This window comes from Schistosoma haematobium, chromosome ZW (genome assembly GCF_000699445.3).
Source record: "Schistosoma haematobium chromosome ZW, whole genome shotgun sequence".
NCBI lineage: Eukaryota > Metazoa > Platyhelminthes > Trematoda > Strigeidida > Schistosomatidae > Schistosoma > Schistosoma haematobium.
The window spans coordinates 67231903-67257885 of NC_067195.1; the positions used below are offsets into that span (position 1 = coordinate 67231903).

General features: G+C 31.6%; 1 protein-coding gene across 1 annotated transcript in view; it reads left to right on the forward strand.

The window, feature by feature from the left end:
* Positions 1–8591: 8591 nt before the first annotated feature.
* The window catches only part of JPH1_1 (Junctophilin-1), a gene marked incomplete at its 5' end in the record, with an annotated part of 41560 nt that continues 24168 nt past the window's right edge, over positions 8592–25983 (forward strand). Inside the window, one exon of the mRNA XM_012938102.3 lies at positions 8592–8985. Within this exon, the coding sequence (XP_012793556.1) occupies positions 8592–8985 (394 nt within the window). The remainder of the gene's footprint in view (positions 8986–25983) is intronic.

Here is a 25983-nt window from a genome sequence, read left to right on the forward strand (position 1 = left end):
CTTTAGTTACCAAAGAGTAGACTGGCGAATGTTGTAATTCTTTAGAAACACAAAACATCAAGAAGTTTTCGAAAAATGTGCAAACAATATATCTTTTTTCAACCCACTTTAACAAAGAATATTTTGATAGACAAGGTAAGTATGGGGTGTTTACAAATTTCCTTTGAACTCATAGGTTAGGGCCGTTCGCATGGATTCTGTTAATTTTAGCAATATATACAAGACACATTTTCTGAAACAGTTATCTGTAAAATTTAAAATCCATCGTTCCCGGCTACTTTAATTTTTCAAAAACGCGAAATGCTACTAAACACGAGGTTCGGGCTATTACAGTAAAGAATACTAGTAATTATTAATATGAATTCATTTGAGAAACAATAGAATCATTGAAAGTTGTGTATGTTATTTAAGGTATAACTAAGTGAAAAAGACACTACACTGTTCTAGATTGTACGAGACTGTTCGAATACTTTATTTTAATAGTAGAATGGTATGTTTTATGGAAAATACTAAAAACCGGTACGCAATTTTGATATCAAGTCAATATTAATTAAATCGTATTCTAAATCAACAGAGAGTAAATGTGGATACTGTAAAGTCTCTTTTTTGTCATATGATTTTTCTACTTACCACTGTTGCTAGGTTTAAGAGATAACAAAGTTTACTACTAAAAACAAATACGATTATCAATTTACATAGTAGAATGTAAGAAATACATGAGTATTAAAAGTCATCATTTTAAAATGTTCATGAAGTGTTCATGCTAAATATAATTAGTTTTAGAAATCAATCCAACCTTAGAGAAAATGTCTTTGAGTTCTATCTGCTATAAAATATGAAAGGTTTTGTTAAAAGACCAGTTACGAATTGGTTATGATTAGAATTGGCTACTACTGAGTAGTCATAAAAACAAGACAAATAGCAACGAAAATTTACAGCCTACTTGTTTCACTTCTCAAATCTTTCAGAAAACACTGTATGTAACAATCACAAAAAAAAAATATTTCAACAGTTTAAACTTATACAAGTTTTAAAGAATATCCTAATCTTTATAATTAGATTCTACGAAAACATTTCAAAGTGAACGCAGGACAGTTACTGTGATTGTTCATGAACACTGTCCAAATGTATTGAATAGGACTTTTCAGAGTAATCTAAACACTTGAAGTGATCTATTATAATTGTGTACATGTTTATCATCATATTAAATATCATATTATGTATTATTATTATATTGTAATTTACTTTAATGGTTGATTTCTTATTAATTTGGTATTGCTTAGTTTGTTTTACTAATTCTCAAGATCATTCCCTCCTTCACTTTGTTAAATCTTATTTGCTTTGATATGATAATTATGAAATTACAGTTATTTACTCATTTGACATGTTTAATTAAAATAAATATAGTTGTAAGAATCAGAAAGATGCCGGCTCAGTGGTCTAATGGTTAAGCGCTCTCGCGCAAGACTGATAGGACCTTGATTCGAATAGAGTGTAATAGGATCTTGGATGCGTATTGCTGAGGAGTCCCACAACTGGATGAAACGGCCGTCCAATGCTTCCATGTTTTCCATAGTGGTTTAGCTTCAATTGACTCATGATCTCAATTATTGAAATTACTACAATCTCCACAAAACTCCTTATGATAGTTGTAAATGTTGATTTTTAAACTGAAAAATAATTTCCCCTTAACACTAAAAAAATCTTATTAATTTATTATCATTTTCATTGATTATGTAACAGTATTCATAATTGATTTGTTCATCTAATTTATACACGAATAAAATAGCTAAAATCATATTCAAGTTAAAAGATTTATAATAGTTATTAATGCACAATTATTCTTTTTCTCCCTTCAAGTACACTTAATTAATCAATGGGAATTTTTTGTATATTCAAAAGATAGTTGATAAGGGTTACATTTTTTCAAAGAAAAATGAACAATAATGATTCCATAGTCGATAAACCTATAATCAACAGTAATCAATAAATTCTTTTCATTTATTTATTTCATTCAAGATTTTTTATTATTCAATTCTGTCTAAATAATAAAGAATTAAATTATACTTATAAAAAATAGCAAGTAGTATTTTTATAATGAAACTAAATAACACAGTCAATGAGTCATTTTTTCTTCTAAAATTGAATAATAATAATAATAATATCAGAAAGGAGTTTTTTCGGATATTATAGTAATTTAATAGTTGAGTTCATGAGTCAATTGAAACTAGACCACCATGGGAAACCTGAAAGCATTAGATGACCGTTTCATCCTAATTTGGGATTCCTCAACAGTACCTTCAGGTTTTCTATGGTGTTCTAGCTTCAACGGACTCATAAACTCAACCATAAAATTAATATAGTATCCACGAAAACCCCTTTTCTGATAGTAATCATGATATTGTTATGTCTTTAAGTTGGGTCGATTTTTACCCTGTGCTAATTGTTGTGTCCTTGACTGGAAAATTAGAGAGCAGCGTATTTATCGATCGATTACAATGACACGTAAACACGCACGGACGGCCTAGAGTCTCGATTGGTCTCACTTCCCTGTCTAGCCCAGTCAGTTGAGTCCAGAACACAAGCCACAGCCTCGGAGATATGAATCATTGTATTTCAGACATACTCTATTTATATACTAACCAAACATACCACATCGTACGATAAAAATAGAAAACAACATATGTACAATATTTAACGGATGAAATAAATAATGGCCAATAGGAAATGTCCATTTAACGTCCAAGGACATCACTAGGCTTAACATGATAATGATTGGCACATTATTCTGCATCCATAACAGATATGCTCACTAGTGACCAGCTTCAAGAGGTATTTACTGGAGTTCTAGTGAGAAGCTGTGACCAGTAGAGTTCAACCGGCTCTGTTGTGAGTTAGCAATTCACCAAAGACATTGGTGGATGTGTCGCTGAATTTCGTAGATTAGTTGAAGTTAGACATTAACACCATTGGATGCCAGCTCAGTAGTCTAGAGGTTAAGCACTCGACCGGTAGATCCTGAGTTCGAATCTCTAGAAGCGGGATCGTGGATGCGCACTGATGAGAAGTCCCATACTAAGACGAAACGTCCGTGCAGTGTTTCCAGGTTTTCCATGGTGATCTATCTTCAACTGACTCATGAACTCAATTAATAACAATAATTACTGTACAAACGTAATTCATCTATAATATGATTATTCAACAACTTATATTTAATTAGCACACTAATGTGTATTAAAATTAAATGAGAATGGTTTTAGTGTCTAAACGGACTATATTAAACAACTGAATGTACTTTATCGTTTCATTTATTTTTTTCTTTAAGTTGATAGTCTTTTTTCTCCAGAATATAACTAAAGATTTATGTTCAAAGATTTAGTATTGTTATATCTTCTTGGATTGGAAAAATCTAAAACAAATGATTACGAGTGAAGTGAATTAAATATAGAAGAGTTTGTCCCATCAGTGTCTATGAAGTAAGCTTTTAAAAGTGAACTAATGATTGAACTATGTGAATTACATTCTGTACAGTATTGATAGTGACTATTACTGCAATAGATGTACGATTTCATAATTTCTGCAAACTACATAAAATTATTTATCTATTTGTTGAATCATGAAAAGGAATTAGTTGTTTTGTAATTTAATAAAGAGCTTTAGTATGTCAATATTGTGATTACTTCTCTGTCCAAGAGTATTAACCAGCATTTTCGTTATCATTCATTGTTTCAAAATAACAAGCAAGTACTTTGATTTCACAGTTACTCTGGATATAATGATATAACCAACTTACATTTGCAAAAAAAGTGATTTTCAAGTTCAATCATCGACATAAATAAAGATTTAAAAGTATTTTATTGTAGAGATAAATACTGACAATCTGGTTTTTACACTACAGTAGTGAATCAGTTAAACCACTGTGACTTAAGACGAAAGATAAAATCCTGAAATACAACATTTATCTTGCCGAAAAAAGTTGAAAATGAATAAGATCAATTATGTAACTGTTTCTTATAGGAAAGCAAATACAAAATTGTCATCACATCGGCTAGCAAGTAGGTCATTGGAATAACTGAGTTGTAAATTTTGACAAAAAAGTAGTCAAACTTAAAATGTGTCTAAAGGATAAAGTAATCATATATATGTTAACAAATTAACCTAGAAATTTATTTGCCAAACACTGACTTAAACACTAAAATTACTATTTTAATCATCTAAATCAATACATATAGGTAGTAAATATATATCGAATATCATTATTTAGTATTTAATAATGTAAGTAGTTGATAAACTAATATTTGATTGAGATCATGAACCGATTGGTGTTAGACCACCATTGGAAACCTGGGAGCACTGGACGGAACTCCTCAGCAATGCGCATCCACGATCCCGCTCTCAGGATCTGAACCCAGAGCTTTCAGTCTCGCGTGCGAACGCTTAACTTACTGGACCACTGAGCCGGCATCCGATGGTGTTAATGTCTAACCTCAACCAATCCAAGAAATTGCGCGACCATCTTCCATTGTACTGAGGTAGATACCTGTCTCTACCCGACGTGGATTAGCTCCACCTATACTGAAAACTAATATTTAAAACAATATCCATTTATAAAGAATAGATATTACTCACGTATTTATGTACAGGCATATATGTGTGTGGATAATATTTTAAATTAATCAAATATCTAGATGCGTCTTAGTTTCAAGTATACATTGACTACAAGCTGAAATAAATTTTATAGACGAATAAAGAAGCTATTAAGATTCTGATTTGATATAATTGAAAAAGCCAACTTCTATATTTATGATCGTATTGGTTCTATTACTTTGTGATTTCAAGTTTTAAATAAAATCTGTAGAGGTGTAGTATGGGAACAGTAACAATCGATTACAAATAAAAAAGGTACCTAGAGAGTCATAAATGTGTCTAAATGTATAGGTTTTTGCCTAAATTCTATGAAAGCATTAAAAACTACTATAAAGAGATCTGTTAGTTGATTAACATCATTTCCAATACAGACTTCTAAAGCCGAAGGATGGGGAACTCTAGCTCAGGTTTCATATGGAAATATTATTAAAGACCTATTTAACAATTACAGATAATTTAAAGAATTTTTAAGAGAAGTGAGATACTATGTGTTACTACATATTTAAATAAAAAATAAGTATTCATGACGAAGGAATAGCCAAGTTCTAGAGGAAACATACTGGTTATTATGTACTTTTATTTAATATTATACAAATAACAAATATAACTGTAATGGAAGTTAGGTTGGGTAAAATGAAATGACTATCGAAAAAACAACTATCTACTTCATTCTCGTCTTTATTATCAACGGCTGAAAACTGTGGTTACATAATGGATAAATACTTTTGTAATAAAAATTAAAAAGGAAACTATGATACTGGAAAACACTCAATGAGATATTTAAAAACTAACTACTTTTGTAAACCCTACATGGCTTTGCAGAATTGCAGTTTACCACCTTATTTTTTCCCTATAATGTCAACGGTGGTTTTCTTTATTGGGTCTCCGAATATTATAAAGATATTAGTTATTTTCATAAGAATACCATTTCACATTCCTCATCACTACTTGAGAAAAGTCAGTGTTTAATGTGTGATATGGATTTTTAGTAAAATTTATTATCGAAAATCAAAGAGATTTATCAATTTCTGTCAATTACATCAATAAGGGGAAATTACCAATTTGTTAATGAGAATGGAAGAACCCGTAACAACTAGTAATAACATATATTCACGTCAAATAATGTTCAGTGAAAGTAACAATTCATTCTCAGAATGATGAATTCTCTTATAGAATTTGTTGACATGGCACAACTTAACTCATTTAGATAAATGACTGAAACAAAAACTATTAAAAAAAAACAATTCCTTACATTAAGTTCAATTTGTAGTATAGAAAAATGCAGTCCAGCTTCTCAATTTTATTTACAAGGATTTCATTTGCCTACTTATTAGTAGCACGAATTTTCAACATAATATAGTAGTAGTATAGTACAAATAGAGCCAATGGTTAATTTGGATTATAGAATACTATTAAGATTCATGAATGTGTATTCAAAAACTAAACCTTACGTGTACAGTAAAACCACACAGTTTTTTCTGGATACAAAACGAAATTAAAATATCAGCATTACTTAAAAATTCCAACAAAACAACCACAATCTACAAAATATGGTTTGGTTAGAATGAATTCCTTCATCACATAGACATAATACAGTGTTCAATTTTTATGTACTCAGGAAAACTAAGTTCACATTGTACTAAACATTTCTACTGAGAATCTAAAAGTACAGGTTGACATAAGGGTTTCCCTTCCAATGAGTTCTTCATCGATGTTGTAAATTAATATACATATATTGGAATTAAGGATAAAATCATTACTAAATAAATGATAGTGTATCAATGTAACAATTTAATAGTAAGTTAGTAACATTACGGATTCAAATTTAAAAGAAAATCTTTGGTGATATTTCGAACCCGGTTAAATACCATATCTAGTTACATTTTTGCTCATACAAAGAGTTTATACAGCCTCCTAATTGATCCCGGCCATCTAATTTGTTTTATAATATTTCCTCCACAAGAAATTTCAGATTTCCAGAATATTTCAGTCTTATTAAATTTTAATTACCTTTTTCTTAGCACTCATTTTAATAATTACTTATCGGTAATCTTGCAGGCTATACAAGACACTTTATATTCAGTTTAAGTTCCTACTCCCACTCTAATGTAAACAGTGTTGTTTAAATGATTATGAAATTTCACCTTAGATTTTATCTTTATTTTGCATGCGTTATGTTACTAACTAATTATTTGATATTTATTTTACGCTTGAATTTGAAGAATGTATGTTTGTGTAAAGTATTGATGAGGAACCCATCGAATAATAATTTCAGTACTTAGCTTGTACTTGTCAAACCAACTACAAATATGTATATATCGACAGTAATAATAATAACAATGGTGATGACGATAACAACGACTGCGACAACGACGATGATCAGAAACTGAAAACGTGAAAGTACACAGTGGAAAGGATACAACATATTCTGGGGCTTTTTTTATTGATAGTTTAAATTACCACAAATGTTTCTACGGGTATATTGTGTTAAGCACAGGTTTTATTTAATATCTACTAAATATCTACAAAAGTAATCGAATGACTTTAGTAACTATTTGATGTTGGTAAGCAGATATTATGAAGTAGGTCATCGTTTCGTTAATTCATCATAGACTTTCTATTTACTTGTCTTTGATAATCAGATAATATCTGTTGTAAACAGACTATCAAAGCAAGATTTATTGAGTGTCAGAACGTTTTACTACAGTCAACAAACAAAGTTCAATCCAATATTAAGTAACTATTTTCATACAAATAACTCTTCCAATCAATTGATTTATCTTAATATACTTTTGCTTGAGCAGAGAAAACTCTAGAAACAAGCTCTATTTAGCTTATACAAAAGTTCTGAAATAACAGTTATAACGTTCAATGTATGAACAAATGAAGAACTTATCTTTAGTATTTATTTCTTTCAATGCTCTAAAACATAATTTATAAAATTAATGTGCCAGTTTCTGAATAGATTTTGTAAATTGATTATCATTTAAATATAAACTGTTGTTCATAATATTCATCTTGATATACCTACACAAATTTTGTCTTAGAAATTAGAACAGTGTATGATATTTTACTACAAATAAGACTGAATGACTTTTATAGCTTATATTGATTTTCTTTATTAAAAAAAATGCCTAGACATACCAAAATTTCTTGTTTCCACTTCAGGGAAAACTACTGAAAACTTTGAAGATGCACCTATTTGAACATTTCAGTGAATGTGCAAGCACGATTTATTTTCCTTGCCTTGCTAAAGTTATGCATTATATATAAAGTAACTGTGTGTGTGTGTACTTCTATCAGTAAAATTTGATGTTACTGTGTCTCCATGACAGTATATATATAATTAGATAAACGGACATACAAGTATGTAAGAGAATAAACAGTTTATCTAGGTTTTTCAACCACTGTTTTCTTTTTTAATCAGTATGCCCTGCAGATCTTACCAATCAGTACCACTGAATACCCCATGTGGGTGTTTTCCTAAAGATGGATTAATAAACGACTACAACTTGTTATATGTTCGTTCGTTGTTATGTGAACATGAATAAGTTTGCCAACAATTATTGACCAGTTGCGTAGGTGAAGGATTTGATGTGACGCATGTTGTAGCATAAATGATCTGATAAGCAAAAACTGCATTAATCCTTTTTGTAAAATCTTTGTTTACTTATTAATTTATCAAATATTAATGAAGATACATGTATACTTAATATATATGAATAACAAGTAAACGTTTTCTCAAAACAAACAAATGATTGAACAAAAAGGTGCTTATCACCTAAGAAATAAACACATCGTCTTTTAATTTACTAAACAAGAGATGTGTAGATGATTATTTCGTTTAAAAATGCCTCCTGTATTCTGCATTTCTTTCGATTTCACAAAATTGCATATATTTTGATCAAAAGCACTATACAATTTAAATCATTGCATATAGTAGAATGACAACATCAGAAATGGAAGGTGGTCGATTTGATTTTGACGATGGTGGAAGTTATGTTGGTGAGTGGTGTGAAGGAAGAGCACATGGGTTGGGTATAGCTACTGGGCCAGAAAATCAGGGTGAATATTCAGGAGAATGGAATATGGGCTTTGAATCAAGAGGTGTATATATATGGCCAAGTGGGAATATTTATAGTGGTACTTGGCTGAAAGGGAAACGTCATGGTGAAGGTGTTCAAATCAAAGGACGCTGGGTTTACAGAGGATCATTTACAACTGGGTTTTGTGGTCGTTATGGAATCAAGGAATCTCTAACCAGTTGCGCAAAATATGAAGGAAGCTGGCATTTGAATCAATTTGATGGTTTTGGTGTAGAAACTAATTCAGATGGAAGTAAGTATGTTAGTTCTAAAATATTTCGAACCTGAAACATTAAAATATACTTGTCCCAAGCAAATTTATAACTTCTGTTGTATCATTTTAACAAAATTTCATCTCCTAGTAACCATGTGTACTTTCCTCTGTCATTATCAAGAAATCATAACTAATAAAGTTCTACTATGATATTCTAAAGGACAATCCAAATGTTCTTAGAGGCTGCTTTTTTAAACAGAAAATAACCCTACATCCGTTAATAAAACCGTCTCATTTATAGCAATGCACTGATACCCCATTAATTTAATAAAAGGATTTCAAAACCTACTTGTAAGCTTAGTAAGTTAAAGGTAATTCACCTAATGGGTTGATGAATGACTTTCTGTAAGACTCGTTGGAAATAACACCATCATTTAGAAATAAGTCGATTCATTTGTTTATTTTTACGTTACTCCTATCGTGATCTTGACAATGTAACGATTTTTACTTACTTATTGTTCAGTTAGTTTTTAATGTACCATTTATATAGACAATGTTTATAGGTACAAATAATTTAACATAAATAATTTCACATTTTCACAATTGAATTCATAAGTTGATCTAAGCTAGATCACCACTGAAAACCTAGAAGCACTGGACAGACGTTGGATACCGACTCAATGGTCTAGAGGTTAAGCATTCTCAAGCGAGACCAAAGGTTCTGGACTGGCGTCCCAAGCGAGGGATCCCGGATGCGCACTGTTGTGGAGTTCCATACTACTACTAAGCGGCCGTCCAGTAGTTCAAGGTTTTCAATAGTGGTCTATCTTAGACCAACTCGTTCGTTCAATTATGAAAATAGTACAATCTCCACAAATCCCCATACGGATAATTTCACATTTGTTGACTGTCTTTGAATGAGTTATAGAATAAACTTATCTTTATCTCTACAATAAAGTAGTTATTAAGAGATTAAGTGATTTATTGACTAAAACAATTCATAGGTGATAAAATATTTCTAGTTAACAACCTCTAACAGACATAAGGTTGAGAAAAAATTATATCAGTAGATGTCACTCATTTGTTACATATTGACGGTATATACCATTTTTTATCTACCTAGACAATCCCTCACTTGTTACATTAGGTAAACATCATTAATAATAGAAAAACTTGTCTAAAAGTCCGTATACATAGCAGAAGTTAGTGAAATACTTGATGTTTCTATAATGGAGATTTTGACCGGAATTAATGAGTTTATTGACAGCTGGTAGATATCTTTGGTCAGATTATATATATTTTTTCAAATCAAGAATTCACTAAATATTCCGTTTGATACATTAAAAAGACAAGTTGAGCGAAGAAATATTTCTTTACAACTATTTCTTCATCAAGGCACTACACCAAAATATATTTTTACGAATAAAAAGTCGATACCAATTAGATGGTGGTGGATCAGTTAAACATCATAATAATCACTTAGTTACATAAAGTTTGGGAAATGAAAATGAAAACTGAGCTGAATTGATATCAAGTGAGAAAATATACCAAGTTAACGAGTAAGGATAGATTGTTTCGTTCTAGTTTGAAACTCTTATTCAGTGCACACTCGTGACATTATACGAGGTAGAATATTCAATATTTATCACATAGAAGAGATCGTTCATGAGAATCTCGAATAAGAAAACCTCATAGTTCCAACGAAAATGCGTCTTTAAAAACTGTAAATAATCACTAAATACTCATTTAAACATACATGTTTAAAATATTAAAACTTCAGCATTTGTAACGCAATATAATCTGTATAAAATCACCAATTGTATTTATAAAGCGCGAAAATCTCTGAGAACAGAGGGTTTAACTGATTTTGATAGAGATTTTTTCTCTGAGCTGAATGATTTGGTTGTGGAGCTTCCATCTTTCTTCTGAAGGACATCATCATCACAAACTTCACCTGAGCTACAAATCTTCACCATCTCAAAATCATCTGAGGTTTTACTGATATCTTGAAGATTACAAGTTTTATGTACTGTTTTAAATTAGGCATAATACAGATTTCGAGAATAAAATTTTAAAGGAATGGTAATTAGGAACTTGAGGAAAATCAGAGTACGTAACGCTTAATATTAAAGTTAGTAATAAAAAAGCTGACGGAATAGTGTACGGTTCCGTATGTTCTTTTCAAACTGTCACCTTGTACTAGTAAACGACGTATCAGGATCAGCGGTAGAATTTAAGAAATTAATATTACCAGACTGTCAGTATCACTTAATAATACCAATCATAATATGGAAAAATTAAATAATGGTTCATATGTACATAACATCTCTATGTGATACCTTGAAGTAATAAACAACACCAAAGTACATAAATAATGATCTGTCTTGCTGACCAAGCGACAGTTTCTAACAGGAACAATCAATACTTTTCTACATACATAACTAACATGTAATTTAAAAAATAGACGTAAAGCAAAAGATAAGTTCTTTTATAGTGATAGATTTCTTATTTAAACCTGATCAAGATGAACGCTGACCACAACTTGGAAATTCTTTTTGGTGATGAATTATGATGTATAAATTTACTGCATGAAACATTACCTGAACTTGTTTCAAAATGCCTTCATTTACTCCCTACAATTAAACTCCTACCCTAACACCAATGTTTCTTCGTGGATTACCATCCGGATAATCAATGACTTCTATCTGAAGTTTGTGCTGATGATGTCGTTCAGAAGAACAATGAAAGCTCCACGACCAAACCATCCAGCTCAGAGAACAAAACTCCACCAAAATCATCCATCTGAGCTACAAATCTTCTCCACTTATGTGTTACGTTTAAAAACTAGGTTTGTATTTGTTGTTAATTTCTAAAATAAGACTCATTAATCTGAAGTACCTATTTAACAAATTTGTGCACAGGTGAAACGTAGTTTCAAAGTATATTCAGTCTTATCGGAACTGTCAAACACTGAAAATACTTTGAAACTGATGACTTATCGATTGTGTATTTTGTAATTTAAAGCTTGATAAATGACAACAAACTGTAAACGTTACCCACCTTATACTAAGTAAACTGTTAATTTTTCTCGATTACGTTTGTGTATTAGATTAGCTAAGGTTATCTATAACGTTTTTAATACTGATCAAGTGTGCTGGATTCAGGATTTATGATCATTTTCCTCTTTTATCAATGCAATAATGCTGAATACTTGAGTATAATCTTGACTAATTATTTCATTTCAAACGCTAAATTTCACTATGATTGTGTTTTCCTATTCGGTGATTCGGGAGGTATCCATAGAAGACAACTTGGAATGAATTTAGACATACAAAGTAAAATCTGTGATGAAAATAACATTCTAATATTCAACAGTGACTCATCAAAGAAATGAAAAATAGTTCGAAATGCTGGTATTTTGTAGCTAATTTGTTTAACAACAGTTTTTAAAATCTGATGATAAGAAGCATTTTCTTATAGCCGTATTTCTGAACTATTCAATTAAGTCTAATCGTTAATAGATATGTTAAATTATCTCATTTTAAGAACATAACGTCTCATTATTATAGAATGCTTAATAACTTCCAATGATGTTGTTAGATTGTTATAATAACATTTATGTTATCGAAATATTTTGTATATTAGATATCCTCAGACGGTATTTCACATAAATTATAGTTGTGTTGTTCTCGAAACTTGAGATTTGATGAACAAATCTACTCAGTTCATGTTGAGCGTATACTGAAAATGGAACTGTGACTCAAGCTCAAAGTTATGTTCAAGAAAACTTACAATCAGATAGTAAATTTATAAGCTTTTAATGTAAATACAAGCAAATAACGAGTTTGTGGGAGAAATGTTAAGAATGGCTGTTTATGAGTAGTGTGAAAGTCTCGTTATTGAATCATAAAGTGAGATGATATGAGATGAAAGTAAAATTACATCTTGGCCACATTTCATCTATTGTAAATTCTTTCCAAGACATCATTAAACAAGAATTTGTTGCTTTCTCCTAGACAATATTTAATGTTATAACATCGGTTGTAGTGAACGAGAACTCAGGTGGGGAAACCAAGTTATTATTTAATACAAAATTACCAAGTTCTTTCGTAAAATGTGAAACCCACACATTGAGTACTTCATTTACAAATCTTCCATGAATTGTCCTTCACATCCCTCATGATTTTTCCAACTTTCCATTCCTTTATGGTTCCGTTCTTGTTTTCTTCAGCTCATTCTTCTCAACCTTCTTTTGACAAGCATTCCACTTCAGATTTGTGTTACATACTGCTCATGTCTGCCGACATAAGTAGTATACACCACGAGGTGACTGTGTTACAAAATCACAGTAATTTCATAATTACAGTGAATATAAAATCATCTAAATAATCCAATTCTAATAGAATACATTAATTTGCATGCAGATCAGTATTATTACCATCTTATATTTTGATTGCAGTTACTATGACTAAAATAACTAAAAACTACTTAGATAGCGTTAGTCGAGTGAAATATCTGTAGATTAGTACTTATAATGAAATGTTTACTTTTGTCTACTTTCATTCTAGATAGTTCGTTCAATTTTAGATTTTCTATAACTGTAAAGTTGTCATTCATTAAATTTTCTAATGGATACATTTAATTTTATACGATGCCAAACTAAAAATTCATTTTTATTAACCCATCCGCAACCAACATTCTAAATAAATACAAGGTAATCATGAACTGTCGAAATAATTTGCTGTTGATAAATTATCTTATAGGCTTCTTCGATTTCAAATGGAATATGAAAATATCAATGTGTTTTGAACTGTTTTTATTTAATTAGAATACTTTAGTAAAATAATCATTATTTCTCTCAGAAATAATCGTTGATTAAATGAACTGATATAGATTATAGACTTATAAAATGGTTTGTTCTATCTATCTGTTAAACTATACAATATTATAAGCAAAGATGGATGATGGCTAGCAGTAGAATCCACTGCCAAGGATGATTTATTATGATTGGCTGAATTTCCGTCACACGATAATTAAACAAAGACGGCTCTGAATGTCATTGGTTGATATTTTAGTATGTATTCTAGCATAAAATTCTATCACATTAAAGGAAAAATAATTCTTAAATTTAGGGCTTGTTAAAGTTTTGGAGCCCAATAATATTGATAAAATGATTAACGATCTATAATACTACATTTTTTGAGAAATGGACTTCTCCATAATATACTGAATAAGTTTTAAATCATTCTCATTATGCAGATAATACACTTAATTGTGACGCTTTAATACATTTGTTAACACCTACCTACTAATTAAATTAATAATTCATGAGATTTTTTGATGGCTCCTAACTTAAATATATTTAATAAGCTTAGATAAAGTGTTGTGTTATGACGTGAGAAACATATATGAGAATATATTCACTTTTATAATCTCACATAACCTTGGCATAGAATTTTTGTTAAATTCATCAATGATAGGGTTAGATATGAAATTCCTACTTTCACTGTAGAAAAAGAAATGTAACAGTAAAGGAAAGCACTTGTTACTGGTTAACTCCACGATAAAGAATATATTTCATCCTAAGATAAAACGGTTATCATCTCGAGTAAGAAAACCCTTAACGTGAGATATATTTAAAAGCGGTCGATATTTCAGCACACTATGTGAAGAAACATCATTTACTGCCATGCTGCAAGATACACTTTCAACAACGTCAATTCGTACTTCCATCAACGATAAGTAATCAATGATAAACTAACTAATGTGTATATGTTAGTTTAATTTGCTTATATATCGCTAATTACATAGATTATACCCAGAGAGCCTTGTTCTAAAATGCTCCCTAATATATATGGTAAAGATAAGAAGAAATTACCAAACTTACAAATAACTCCATCCTTTTTTCATCTGACTGTAAGTAAGCTTTTTTGTTTTGAACTGACGTTTGATACTCATTAACACCTCTGTGCAGCGAAAGCAATCGGGATAGACAAGAGGTAACACTGAAAGGGTAGTACTACCATGGTAGTAGCCCTAGATAAATAACTTTTTCGACAACATTTAGATCCAATACGAGTGTCACAACCAGCGCAGGGAAATCTGTAAATATTTTATGCAAATTTATATCTTCTACAATGATCCAAATTTTATTTAATAAGGTAATTTATAGGATATCTAGTAGTGATATTTCTGGGAAGTACTTGTAGTTTAACATTAAAATTTATCCGACTCATACTCTCACTAACACTGTCACTTAGAGAGAAACAAAAAATTGGATGTAAATTAATGTAAGCTAACGATACAAACTGTAGAACAGATCACCTAGAGGAGTATATGTTAATTCTACTACTTTTATTAATGTTGTGTAATAACAATAAATCTCAAACATGAGTTCATGATATAAATAAAATGTGTATTCATTGCGATAATCAAAAGAATTTTACCGAGAATCTCTGTACTCAGTTTTTCCATAAATAGTCAATCATATCAATAAATCAAAAATGAAATTCACTCAGTGTTGTTTTATTTGTATCTTTCCATTGTCATTTAGGACTGCAATTGATCAGTCTCATGTTGGTATGTGTGCATCCTGTGAGAATTGTCTCGATATAACCTTAGGTCACAAGCATTATGAGCAAAGATGGATAGTAGCTAGCAGTGAAATCCAGGACGCGCGTTTCGTCCTGTTTGGGACTCGTCAGCTGGATGTACCTGCATCTCACCCCATTGCACAAGCAAGTGGCTATCAGGACTCAGTAGATAAGTAGATAACGTGATGGCGTTTGAAGCGAATGGTACTGGGTTCGAGTCCCGGAGTGAACATCAACTCTGGGATGCAGGTACATCCGGATGACGGGTCCCAAATAGGACGAAACGCGCGTCCTTGATTCCACCGCTAGTCACTACCCATCTTTGCTCAAAAATGAAATGTTTAAACATCCTACCAATTTTTTTACATTAAAACATACCTGTTTTTTCATAGATAGATTAACTGCCTCACAAAAGTAAATTATAAAATGTCACTTATTATTAACGGTATCAGAATAATCATTAGTAGAACAAAAACACAATAGCAAAAACTTCAGTAGGCAATTTCATAAAGTTTTATCAATGGAATTGAGTAGAGAATTTAATAACTACTTTAGAATTTCATAAATCTTACTAATTATCAAACTGGGTTATATTCATATATAACAAGTGATCTCAATATTATCTAAATATTCATCAGTTTTAAAGCTAAATTTGTTATTTCATCGTTGTACTATCAAAAATAGTTAATAATTCAACAATGAAAATTATGTATTAAATTAGCCCTTTTTTCATGTTACACTTTAAAGGTAGTAAATGTTACAAGAAGAGATGCTGATAGTTAGTCTTTTGGTTTTAATAGATCATGGTTAGTTTCAATAAGACAAGCACGACAATATTAGGGAATATTTTGTTCAATGTATAAGTGTAGTATTACTATTGATAATAGTGGCAACAATATTGATAAGGGTAAAAAGACAATTACTTACTTACTTACGTCTGTTAACCCTCGTGAGGGAGCATAGGTCACCCACCAGAATTCTCCATCTAACTCTGTCCTAGGCAGTCCTTTCCAGTTCGTTCCAGTTACTATTCGTCCTTTGCATATCTGCATACAGCTCCCGACGCAGTGTGTGCTTTGGCCTTCCTCTTTCTCGTTTCTATTCAGGATTCCAAGTTAGCGCCTGCCTCACAATGCAGTTTAGTGATTTCCATAATTTATGTCCTATTCAATTCCATCGTCTTTTCCTAATTTCTTCCTCACCCGGAGGCTAGTTTGTTGTTGCTCTTGGTGATGGTAACCGATGAACGGATAGTGAGTATCTTGCGAAGACAACTGTTTACAAATACTTGTACATTTATGATGATAGTTGTAGTGGTTCTTCAAGTTTCACGTCCATACAGTAGGACTGTCCTGACGTTCATATAGAAGATTCCGGCTTTGATATTGATTGTTTTGAGTTCCCTATGTTGTTCAATTGTAGGAATGCAACCCTTGCTTTGCCAGTCCTCGCATTTACATCTGTATCCGATCCTCCTTGTTATTCGATGATGCTGTTCAGATACGTGAAAGATTCTACATCTTCCAGAGCTTATCCATCAATTGTGATTGGATTGGTGTTCTCCGTGTTGTATTTGAGGATCTTGCATTTTCTCTTGTGTATGTTGAGGCCTACTGATGCAGAGGCTACTGCTACACTAGTTGACTTCATCTTCATTTGTTGGTGTGCATAAGATAAAAGAGCTAGGTCATCTGTGAAGTCCAAACCGTCTAGCTTATTCCAAGCTGTCCATTGTATGCCGTGTTTTCCCTCAGATGTCGAGGTCATCATAGTACAGTCAAGCACCGGAAGAAAGAGAAAGGGGAGAACAGACAGCCTCCTGACACTTTCAAGATTATGCTTCTTTGATCCCTCTCTAGTTGTCTTCCATAGTAGTTTCTTCTTCTTTCAGTAGATCCTGTAAGACTTGGAACCTGTTGTTGGGAGCTGTCTTGAATTCGTTTGGTATCTCGACGGAAGGCTGTATTGAATTTTTAGGATGCTGTTTCTCCAGCTGTCCGGTGTCTCTTTAATTCCACTTTCATCTTGGCCACAATCAGGTGGCGATCTGAAGCCGCGTCAGCTTCTCTTCAGGTTCGTACTTCTTCCATTGTCCTTCTGAATTTTCTAGTGATACACATATGATCTATTTGGTTCGCCGTGGTGTGATCCTGTGAGACCCATGTAGCTTTATGTATGAGTTTGTGTGGGAATAGTGTATCGCCTATAACCATATTTTTTGAATTTACATAGATTCGCAAATCCCTTCTCACTTTCATTTCTTTCTCCCAGTCCATGTCGACCTATGATATCTTCATATCCGGTTTGTCCATTCCGATTTCGGCATTCAGGTTTCCCATCAGGATTACCAGGTCTTTTCGCAGGCACTTCGTTATGATTGATTGCAACCCCTTATAGGATTGATCTTTATTGTCGTCATTGCTATCATTAGTTGGTGCATAACACTGGATAACATTCATCATGACTCCCATGTTCTTTGTTTTTGAAGGATGCTTTGATGATCCTGGATCCGTGAGATTCCCATCCTATAAGTGCACTACGTGCTTCTTCGGAGAGCATCAGAGCAACTCTTCGGGTGTGTGGAGCATTTCCATCTTCGTGGTTGAAGTACAGCAGCATCTCTTCCGTATCTAGTCTTTGCTGTCCAGCTCGGGTCCGATGAGTTTCTCTGGTTCCGAGCACTTTCAAGATGTATCGCCTCATTTTCATTGCTATTTGACTGGTCCTCTTGATCTCCCACATTGTCCAGACGTCCCATGTACCTATAATAATGGTTGCTCTGGTTGTTAGAAGTGGCATCAGCCTCTTGACTTCCGAAGAAACCCTTAACATAGGCTTTGTGCTGTCTGACACTCAACAGCGAGACTCTCCATGAGATACACGTCATCCAATCCAGTTTACTGATTGAAGGCCAGAAATACTACCAGGTGCCTTAGATCAAAATAGATGGAGATAGGTTTGAGTCCTTAAATCAATCATGCAAAGTGGAATTTTTTTATCTACACATTTTATGCTATAATGAGAATATAAGTGGCTAACTACTAATACAATTAATAAGAGATAAATTTTACAGTAAAGTGGTCATTAACAACATTTTTCATTAGCCCATTGCTATTACGTAAGCATATTACCTTAACCCTAAAATGCTTAAACTTACAGGAAAATATCAATATACAATGATTTAATTGTAGTGTAATCAAACATTCACTTATTTTCACGAAGTGTATCTACGAATCTATGACTATGCACAATACATTAGATACAAATATGTTAACGAAATATAAAAATAATGCATATCAAATAAATAAATAAGCAGAACACCCTAATGATGTAACCATATGTTGCCAGTTTTGTGTCAGCTTAAAAAACTGGTAAGTTTACTTTAAGTTCACGGTAGATTTGACAAGAAGTTAGGCCATTTAACTAATCACCTAAAACAAATAAATATTTTATAGGGTTTTTCACAATTAAATAAAAGGATATTCCATCAGTAACTTCAAATAATCAATTCCAATAACAAACAGATTGATAGATGATTACCTATTTCATTCACAGAAATTTGAAATAATCAGTTAATGTAATCCGTACTGATTTGTACTAAATTATTTTGTGGTGTGTACTACTTATGTCGACATAAGTAGTATATAGCACCAATCAGGGATAAAATGTCTGGCAGAAGTAGGTTGAGAAGATCGGTGAAGAAAGAACGGGAACAGAAAGTAATTAATATGGAAATACAGGGACAATGAAGTCTGAAATAATTAGTGAACATTTTGCAAGTGAAGTATTGTAGTATGGTTTTTCTATTTTACCAAGTAACTCTGTAGTTTTGTGACTTAGACTTTCTAATACAATTCATTAAATGACATAAATATTCATGAACAAATTATATCCATATTAATATATGAGAAAAATACTCAGAATTTAAACCGACTACTAAAGTCTAAAAATATTTTTGCCTGGCTATCTAGCTATATGAAAATTATCTTGGTACCATAAATTTCATTATTTTGTACTTATTGACTAAATAAAGCCTTACAAACCTTTTATATATTCGTGTTTTCCTCTAGAGTCTAGGAATTTTTCAAAGTAGACAGTAAAACTATTTCAAGAAAATAATGGCACGTTATTTTGGCAGCTGCTCAAGCTTCTGTTACAACCAAAAGTACTAATTCTCTACGAATATAAATCTCATTTAACAAACACTAGATAAAATTTAATCAACTAATTTTTAACAGTAGGGGTTTTGTGAAGATCTTAGTAATTTCATAGTTGAATTCATGAGCCGACTGAAGTTAGAGCACCATGGAAAACCTGAAAGCACTGAACGTCCGTTTCGTTCTAGTATGGGACTCCTCAGCCATGCGCATCCACAATCCCGCCTCGCGAGATTCGAACCCAGGATCTGTCAGTCTCGCAAGCGAACGTTGAACCACTAGACCACTGACTCGTGAATTCAACTATTAAATGACGAAAATCTCCACAAAACATATTCTGATAATAATTATCAGATGCTCACTAGTGACGATCCCCAAGAGGTATTTCCCGGAGTTCTAGTGAGAAGCAGTGACCACTGGAGTTCAACCGGCTCTGTTATGATATAGTAACTCACTGAAGACAATGGTAGATGTGTCGCTCAATTTCGTGGATTAGTTAAAGTTAAACATTAACATCGTTGAATGCCGGCTCAGTAATTTTTAACAGTTCATTTAATTTGCAATACAATTTTTAGAAACTTGTCAAGATATTAGTCAATATTCCATCGGAAAACAGGAAAAGATGTATTTCTTTTGGTATTGTTAATAGAATTTCAATAACCCTAGTTTGTAATATTAAAGTAAAACAAACCAGTGCAACATAAACACTTATTTCACCTTATAGTCTGAACTAGAAATGCACTCATCTGACAGTGAAACCAGTTTAAACAAATTTCTGTTTACTATAAAATTAGTGATGACTATTATTAACTTCACAGAAATATATAAGAAAGAATTCTTTGGTGAAAACTTCTTAATTTATCTTCATTACTTCAATCATTCACCCAACAAATTTCTTACTTAAAAGACCCTATAGTTGGGGATTTGTTTATCAATCTTCTATCTGTCAACAAAAAATAAAACTGTACTTAGAATCTATACTATTATTCATCAATATTAGAACAAATAGTTAAACAGAAATCGGGCGCTGAGTAAAAATGAATAAGTCACACTATATAAACCATTACACGATTGAACGGTATTGAACCAATAAACAAGCTTCTTTTATCCGTATTTCATCACAACAACATTGATCGGTTCATGATTTCAATGAAATACAACAACAAACATTATACACATTTATACAATAAACAGGTTACACAGAAAAAGAATAATTGATGTGGAAAAAACTATTTTTTTCGGTTCATTACAATTAAATCAATAATTATTTTTTATCGATTACAAATTGGCACTAGTTTTACCAAACAAGTGGGACATAAGATTGTAAAATACAATGTAGAAATATTTAAAAATGACCTCCTTTTAGTCCACTTATCGTTTAGGGGAATTTTTCACTTCTCTTCCCTCTGAAAAATCATTAAAATGCATGTTAAACACATAGTAATAACAGAAACAATTTGTGTTCAGATATCTTGACAAGTTCACTTTACATATATTGAACAATATTTGTTAAACCTATAAAATAAGATACCAATCTGTGGTATAGACACACATTGAACATTGATTGGTACAATCTTAAAGTACACATATTTAAGTAGTAAAACTGTATTAACTAATGGAAATAATGGAACTAAACAATATTTTTTTAACGGTAGTTTACATTATAAAATTCAATTTGGTTAAATAACTAAGAAAAACAAAAGAAGAACTGAACAGCTGTTTAGAATGAGTTTCAGACATTATGTATTTTTAAAATTATTCTGGTAATAAATTGGGCACATTGATATCAATTATAAAAGTATTTACCATTATAATAACAAATAGTAGTCAATGCATCAATACCTTATGAGTATAATTTTTTCGATGACTTATTTTTACATACCATAAACTGAGTGTACTTACTTACTTATGCCTGTTACTCCTAATGGAGCATAGGCCACCGACCAGCATTCTCCAACCCACTCTGTCCTGGGCCTAAGTGTATCAATGATAAGATAATTGAATTTCCAAAGTCTATTCAAATCATTAATTCATAAACAATTATTTTTTTTACACAACTCTCGGAAGTGACATACAAATCATTGTTCTTTAAGTTCACTTCAATCTGTCCTAGCAATATTCAAAGTCTTTGTGCAATGACCATTAGGTTAAAGGAAAATAACTTGGGAAAACAGCTTTAATCTGTACAGTTGACTTATATTGATTCCATGATTATCGTTCAATCAACTGTGTATTTTATACATTCTATTTAGATTATTGACGAACAATGTATTCAGAAACAACTACTGTCTTAGTTCATTTACTAAAATGTAAGAGCAAGTATATGATCTAAATTTATCTAATTTGGAGTTAATTTAAGTGTAGTGATTAGTTGTAACATTGTTTTACTTATATGGATAGTAGGAATACATTTAGTACTACTACTAACCTTCTGGGGTTAGAATAATTCTGTTGTTAATCAACGAGAATACATTTTATCTCGTATTAATTGTAACTCAGCTTTTGGTCTACTGAAACTACATTTTGAGTCGGAGTTTTTTGGTTGTTAAATTATTATTTAACCAACAATCAACTTTAATTCCTGCTATATCCTTTGATCTGTCTACCCACTTATGGTGCTGAGGGCACTTATCTAATCCAGATTAAGACTTTGGCGCGATAGGCTGACCGACCTAACCTTGAGGCTAGTACGTGTGAGTTCGAATTGGGGTAGAGAGGAAAAAACTATTCTATCACCTGATTGGCTGACAAGCACACGAATAAGAGAAGACAAGACAACTGGAACACTACTCGATCTATTCCCGATATCCTGATTTCAGCTCAGTTCGGATTAGTGTAAAAAGGTACATGAATAAATAAATGAATAACACGACCAAACGTACGATAATTAGGAAAAATACAATTATGTCCAAAGCTGGGAATTAGAGTAGAAAATAGGGTGCAAAATGTTATGTTTAAATTACAATAGCTTCGGAACAAAAAAGGGTATGGCAATGAATCATACATCGAACCAATGCTTATGTTCTGCAGAATAGATTAGGGACAAGAATAAATGTCAGTGTTTTACAAGCTTTGCATAAAATGGAATAACATCCCAAAAATAGCTTTCGTAGTTTGTCAGGGCTTCTTGTTTTCCTGTTCACAACAATTGCACTAAATAATTCATTTCTTTTAAGATAATTGAGTACATTATAGTAAACATAAACTCAATTCACGTTATTTCTTATACCAGTTTGACAAATAATAAAACTTATGAAATTCATTATGTCATTCATTGATTGCAGATAAATGGATAGTATGTTGGATAACTTTATACTTCACAGATGAACTTCATTAACAACAACAGCTTCACCAAATGTTTAATCCTGTTTCATGCTAAATAATCTTAAGTTTTTAAAACAAAATTTAATTATATTACATTAAGGGAATCCATATTTGCATGACGAAGAATTTGAATAATTAACCTCGATATGATATCTGCAATAGACTAAAATACATATACTTCTCTATGAAATCCAACCAGATAGTTAGAGAAACGCATAGAATATCTATGTAGCATTGTGTAATTACGATAAACACATCAAAAACGTAATAATCTCCACAACCCCCATATATCAAATATTATTTATATATCACTCCACAAATCTTTTGACTTTTAATTATTGTAAAAGATTTTCCTCTTCTTGGTAGTCACAACCAAATTCTATCTGGTAATGGTAAGATACGGATTTTTCTAAATATATTTCACAACATAATTCACATTTAGAGTACATCCACTGAGTGATTATAGAATGCATTCATCTAAATTAAATCAATTGGTCAATATTATTTGGTTCATTTATTTATGTTTGGTCTTGACATTGTTTCCACTAGTTTCTAAGGTTTAATTATCATATCATTATGTAATGAGATCATGGATAACTTCAATGTAATATAATTGGATATTTGTCTTAATGAATAATGTTGTTTGAGTAGCTGCAATAAAATATCTTAAAGATTAGCACTAATTTAAAAGAACTCTTTTTACAAAACACTATGTCTAGTAACCAAAGATTTACGTACATATATGTATATGACTGGAGTTCCAGAAACTGAACGCTTTGATCAGCATCGATTACTCAATTAAATAGAGACCTTAATAATATCTCATCTGTATTCGTTTCTTTATCAATAATATTTTGATGAAATATTCATTTAGAACAACATATATAAGCGAACAATATTGTTTTCGATTAGATCCTCATCAGGCTTGACTCTAATATACAGTAATATTTAAATACATATACGAAATTGTTAAACCAATCAAGGTAGTTTATGAGTCAATGATAACAATCAAAAAGATTACATGATAAGTGAAAAGTACAAATTGATAGTGTGATGAAAGGTGTACTAGTTTCTGATAAGAATATTGAAGGCTTAAATCAGTGTTACATAATCAGAAATAGGTCAATGATTAGAAGAAAATAGTCAGTGTGATAACATTTATAAAAACTATAAGATTAAGTAATAAGAACTGTTCAGATAATTAGACCGTGAAACGTATATTTGAAAGAGAAAAGTGGTGGGAAGGTGGGAAGAAAAATAAACGAACAAAGAGTATGGAAAATAATAATAAATAAATTCATTTATTAAGGCCAAGTGAGAGGTAAGGGTGTTACAAATTTCTTATGAACACAAAGACTTGGATTGTTGACTCGGGTTCCTATAGCTTCTGCTATGTGTAGGAGACGAGATTGAATACCATAAGGAAAACTAGTAAGAATACGATAAATAACTTTAAATGACTTGTTTCTGTCCACTACAAGACCGCTATCGATCAAGTGTGATAGAACCGAGCTGTGTATTGTCTTGATATTATCTTTTCCTAACCACTAAGGGAGGTGTTCACTAACTCTTTGGTTCAGTTGCCTGGTAGTGCGCCCGACATAGCTTTCTCCACAGGAGCAGCTGAATTCGTAGATACAAATAGAAGTGGCATAACCAGGTAACTTATCCTTTAGTTGGGAAAATATTCATTGTATAGAATATGTTATAAATGTAATGCAAAATATTTCATAGAAATAAGGGGTAATCATGCATTAGACTGAAATGCACGACTATTTTTTTAGCATTAGAAGAATCGTAAATGTTATGCATAGAAAATATATATCTTCTACGTGAATTCTAGGAAAAGTGAAATTACTGTTTCATTCATTATACTCAGATTCCATTAATCTTTTTTAAAATTTATACTTTAATCAGAGATAATTTAGAATAAACTGAATATAATGAAGGTTAATAGTCATATTATTGTATTTTGGTTACGATGTCTAAATCACAGTTTAAGAAGATTGTCAAAATAAATAAATGAATAGAGTTCAAGCTTAAATGCTGGAAAAAGATGCTAACCGGTCTGATCAACCTAGCGTCCTATTGGTCGGTTGTTCACTTAGCCCGTCCAGCTGAGTCCAGGATGCCAACAACAGTCTCAACTATGCGAATCATTTATTTCAGACATACTGGGTTTATATACCAAACAAACAGACAGCAACGCACCATAAAATAGAAAATCACACTAGTACAAAAGATAGCCAAAAGTGGCTGTGAACGTGGGAGACAGTAATTAATAAACTGAGTATAACTTAGGAACAGTAAACCGTACAATAATAATCTATAGGTCAAAACGAAGCTTATAATAAGCGGAATATAGATATATAAACTAGCTACTAAATAGTTATACAATAAGAATATACAGATAATATTAGTCCATCAATAGGTCTCCGAAGATACCCGTAATTCAATTGTCACTGGGATATAACACTTTCAACTTGAACTTCCTACTAAATATAAGGTTATAGCGATAATTATTGATAGAACGCTTATAGGTTTAAAGGAATCTATTTATAACTAATTCAGAAGACAGTAAAAGTCTACTCAATTCATTTGGTTGTAGTAAATTTTAGAAAATCTTAATATTATAATAACTGAAAAATTTATTCACTTTTCCTACAGATAATTAATCATTTAATTAGGCTGTTAACAATGATATTTATTATTTTTTTATTTGAACACATAAATGTTGGTACAAAGGAGCACCGAATACATATGCGCCACACAAGTCACTTGATTTGTGTGTGGGTTGTGATACTGCCCGTGTGCTCAGACTGAAGCAGGTGGTTTTCTTAGAGGACCACACCCGGAGCTTTTGACCTAAAGGTCTCATCCACATGGCGATGGAACAACGTGAGGAGATGCAGTCCTATGGTACTCGGTGACCAATAATTGGTTCATATGCCATTTATTCCCTC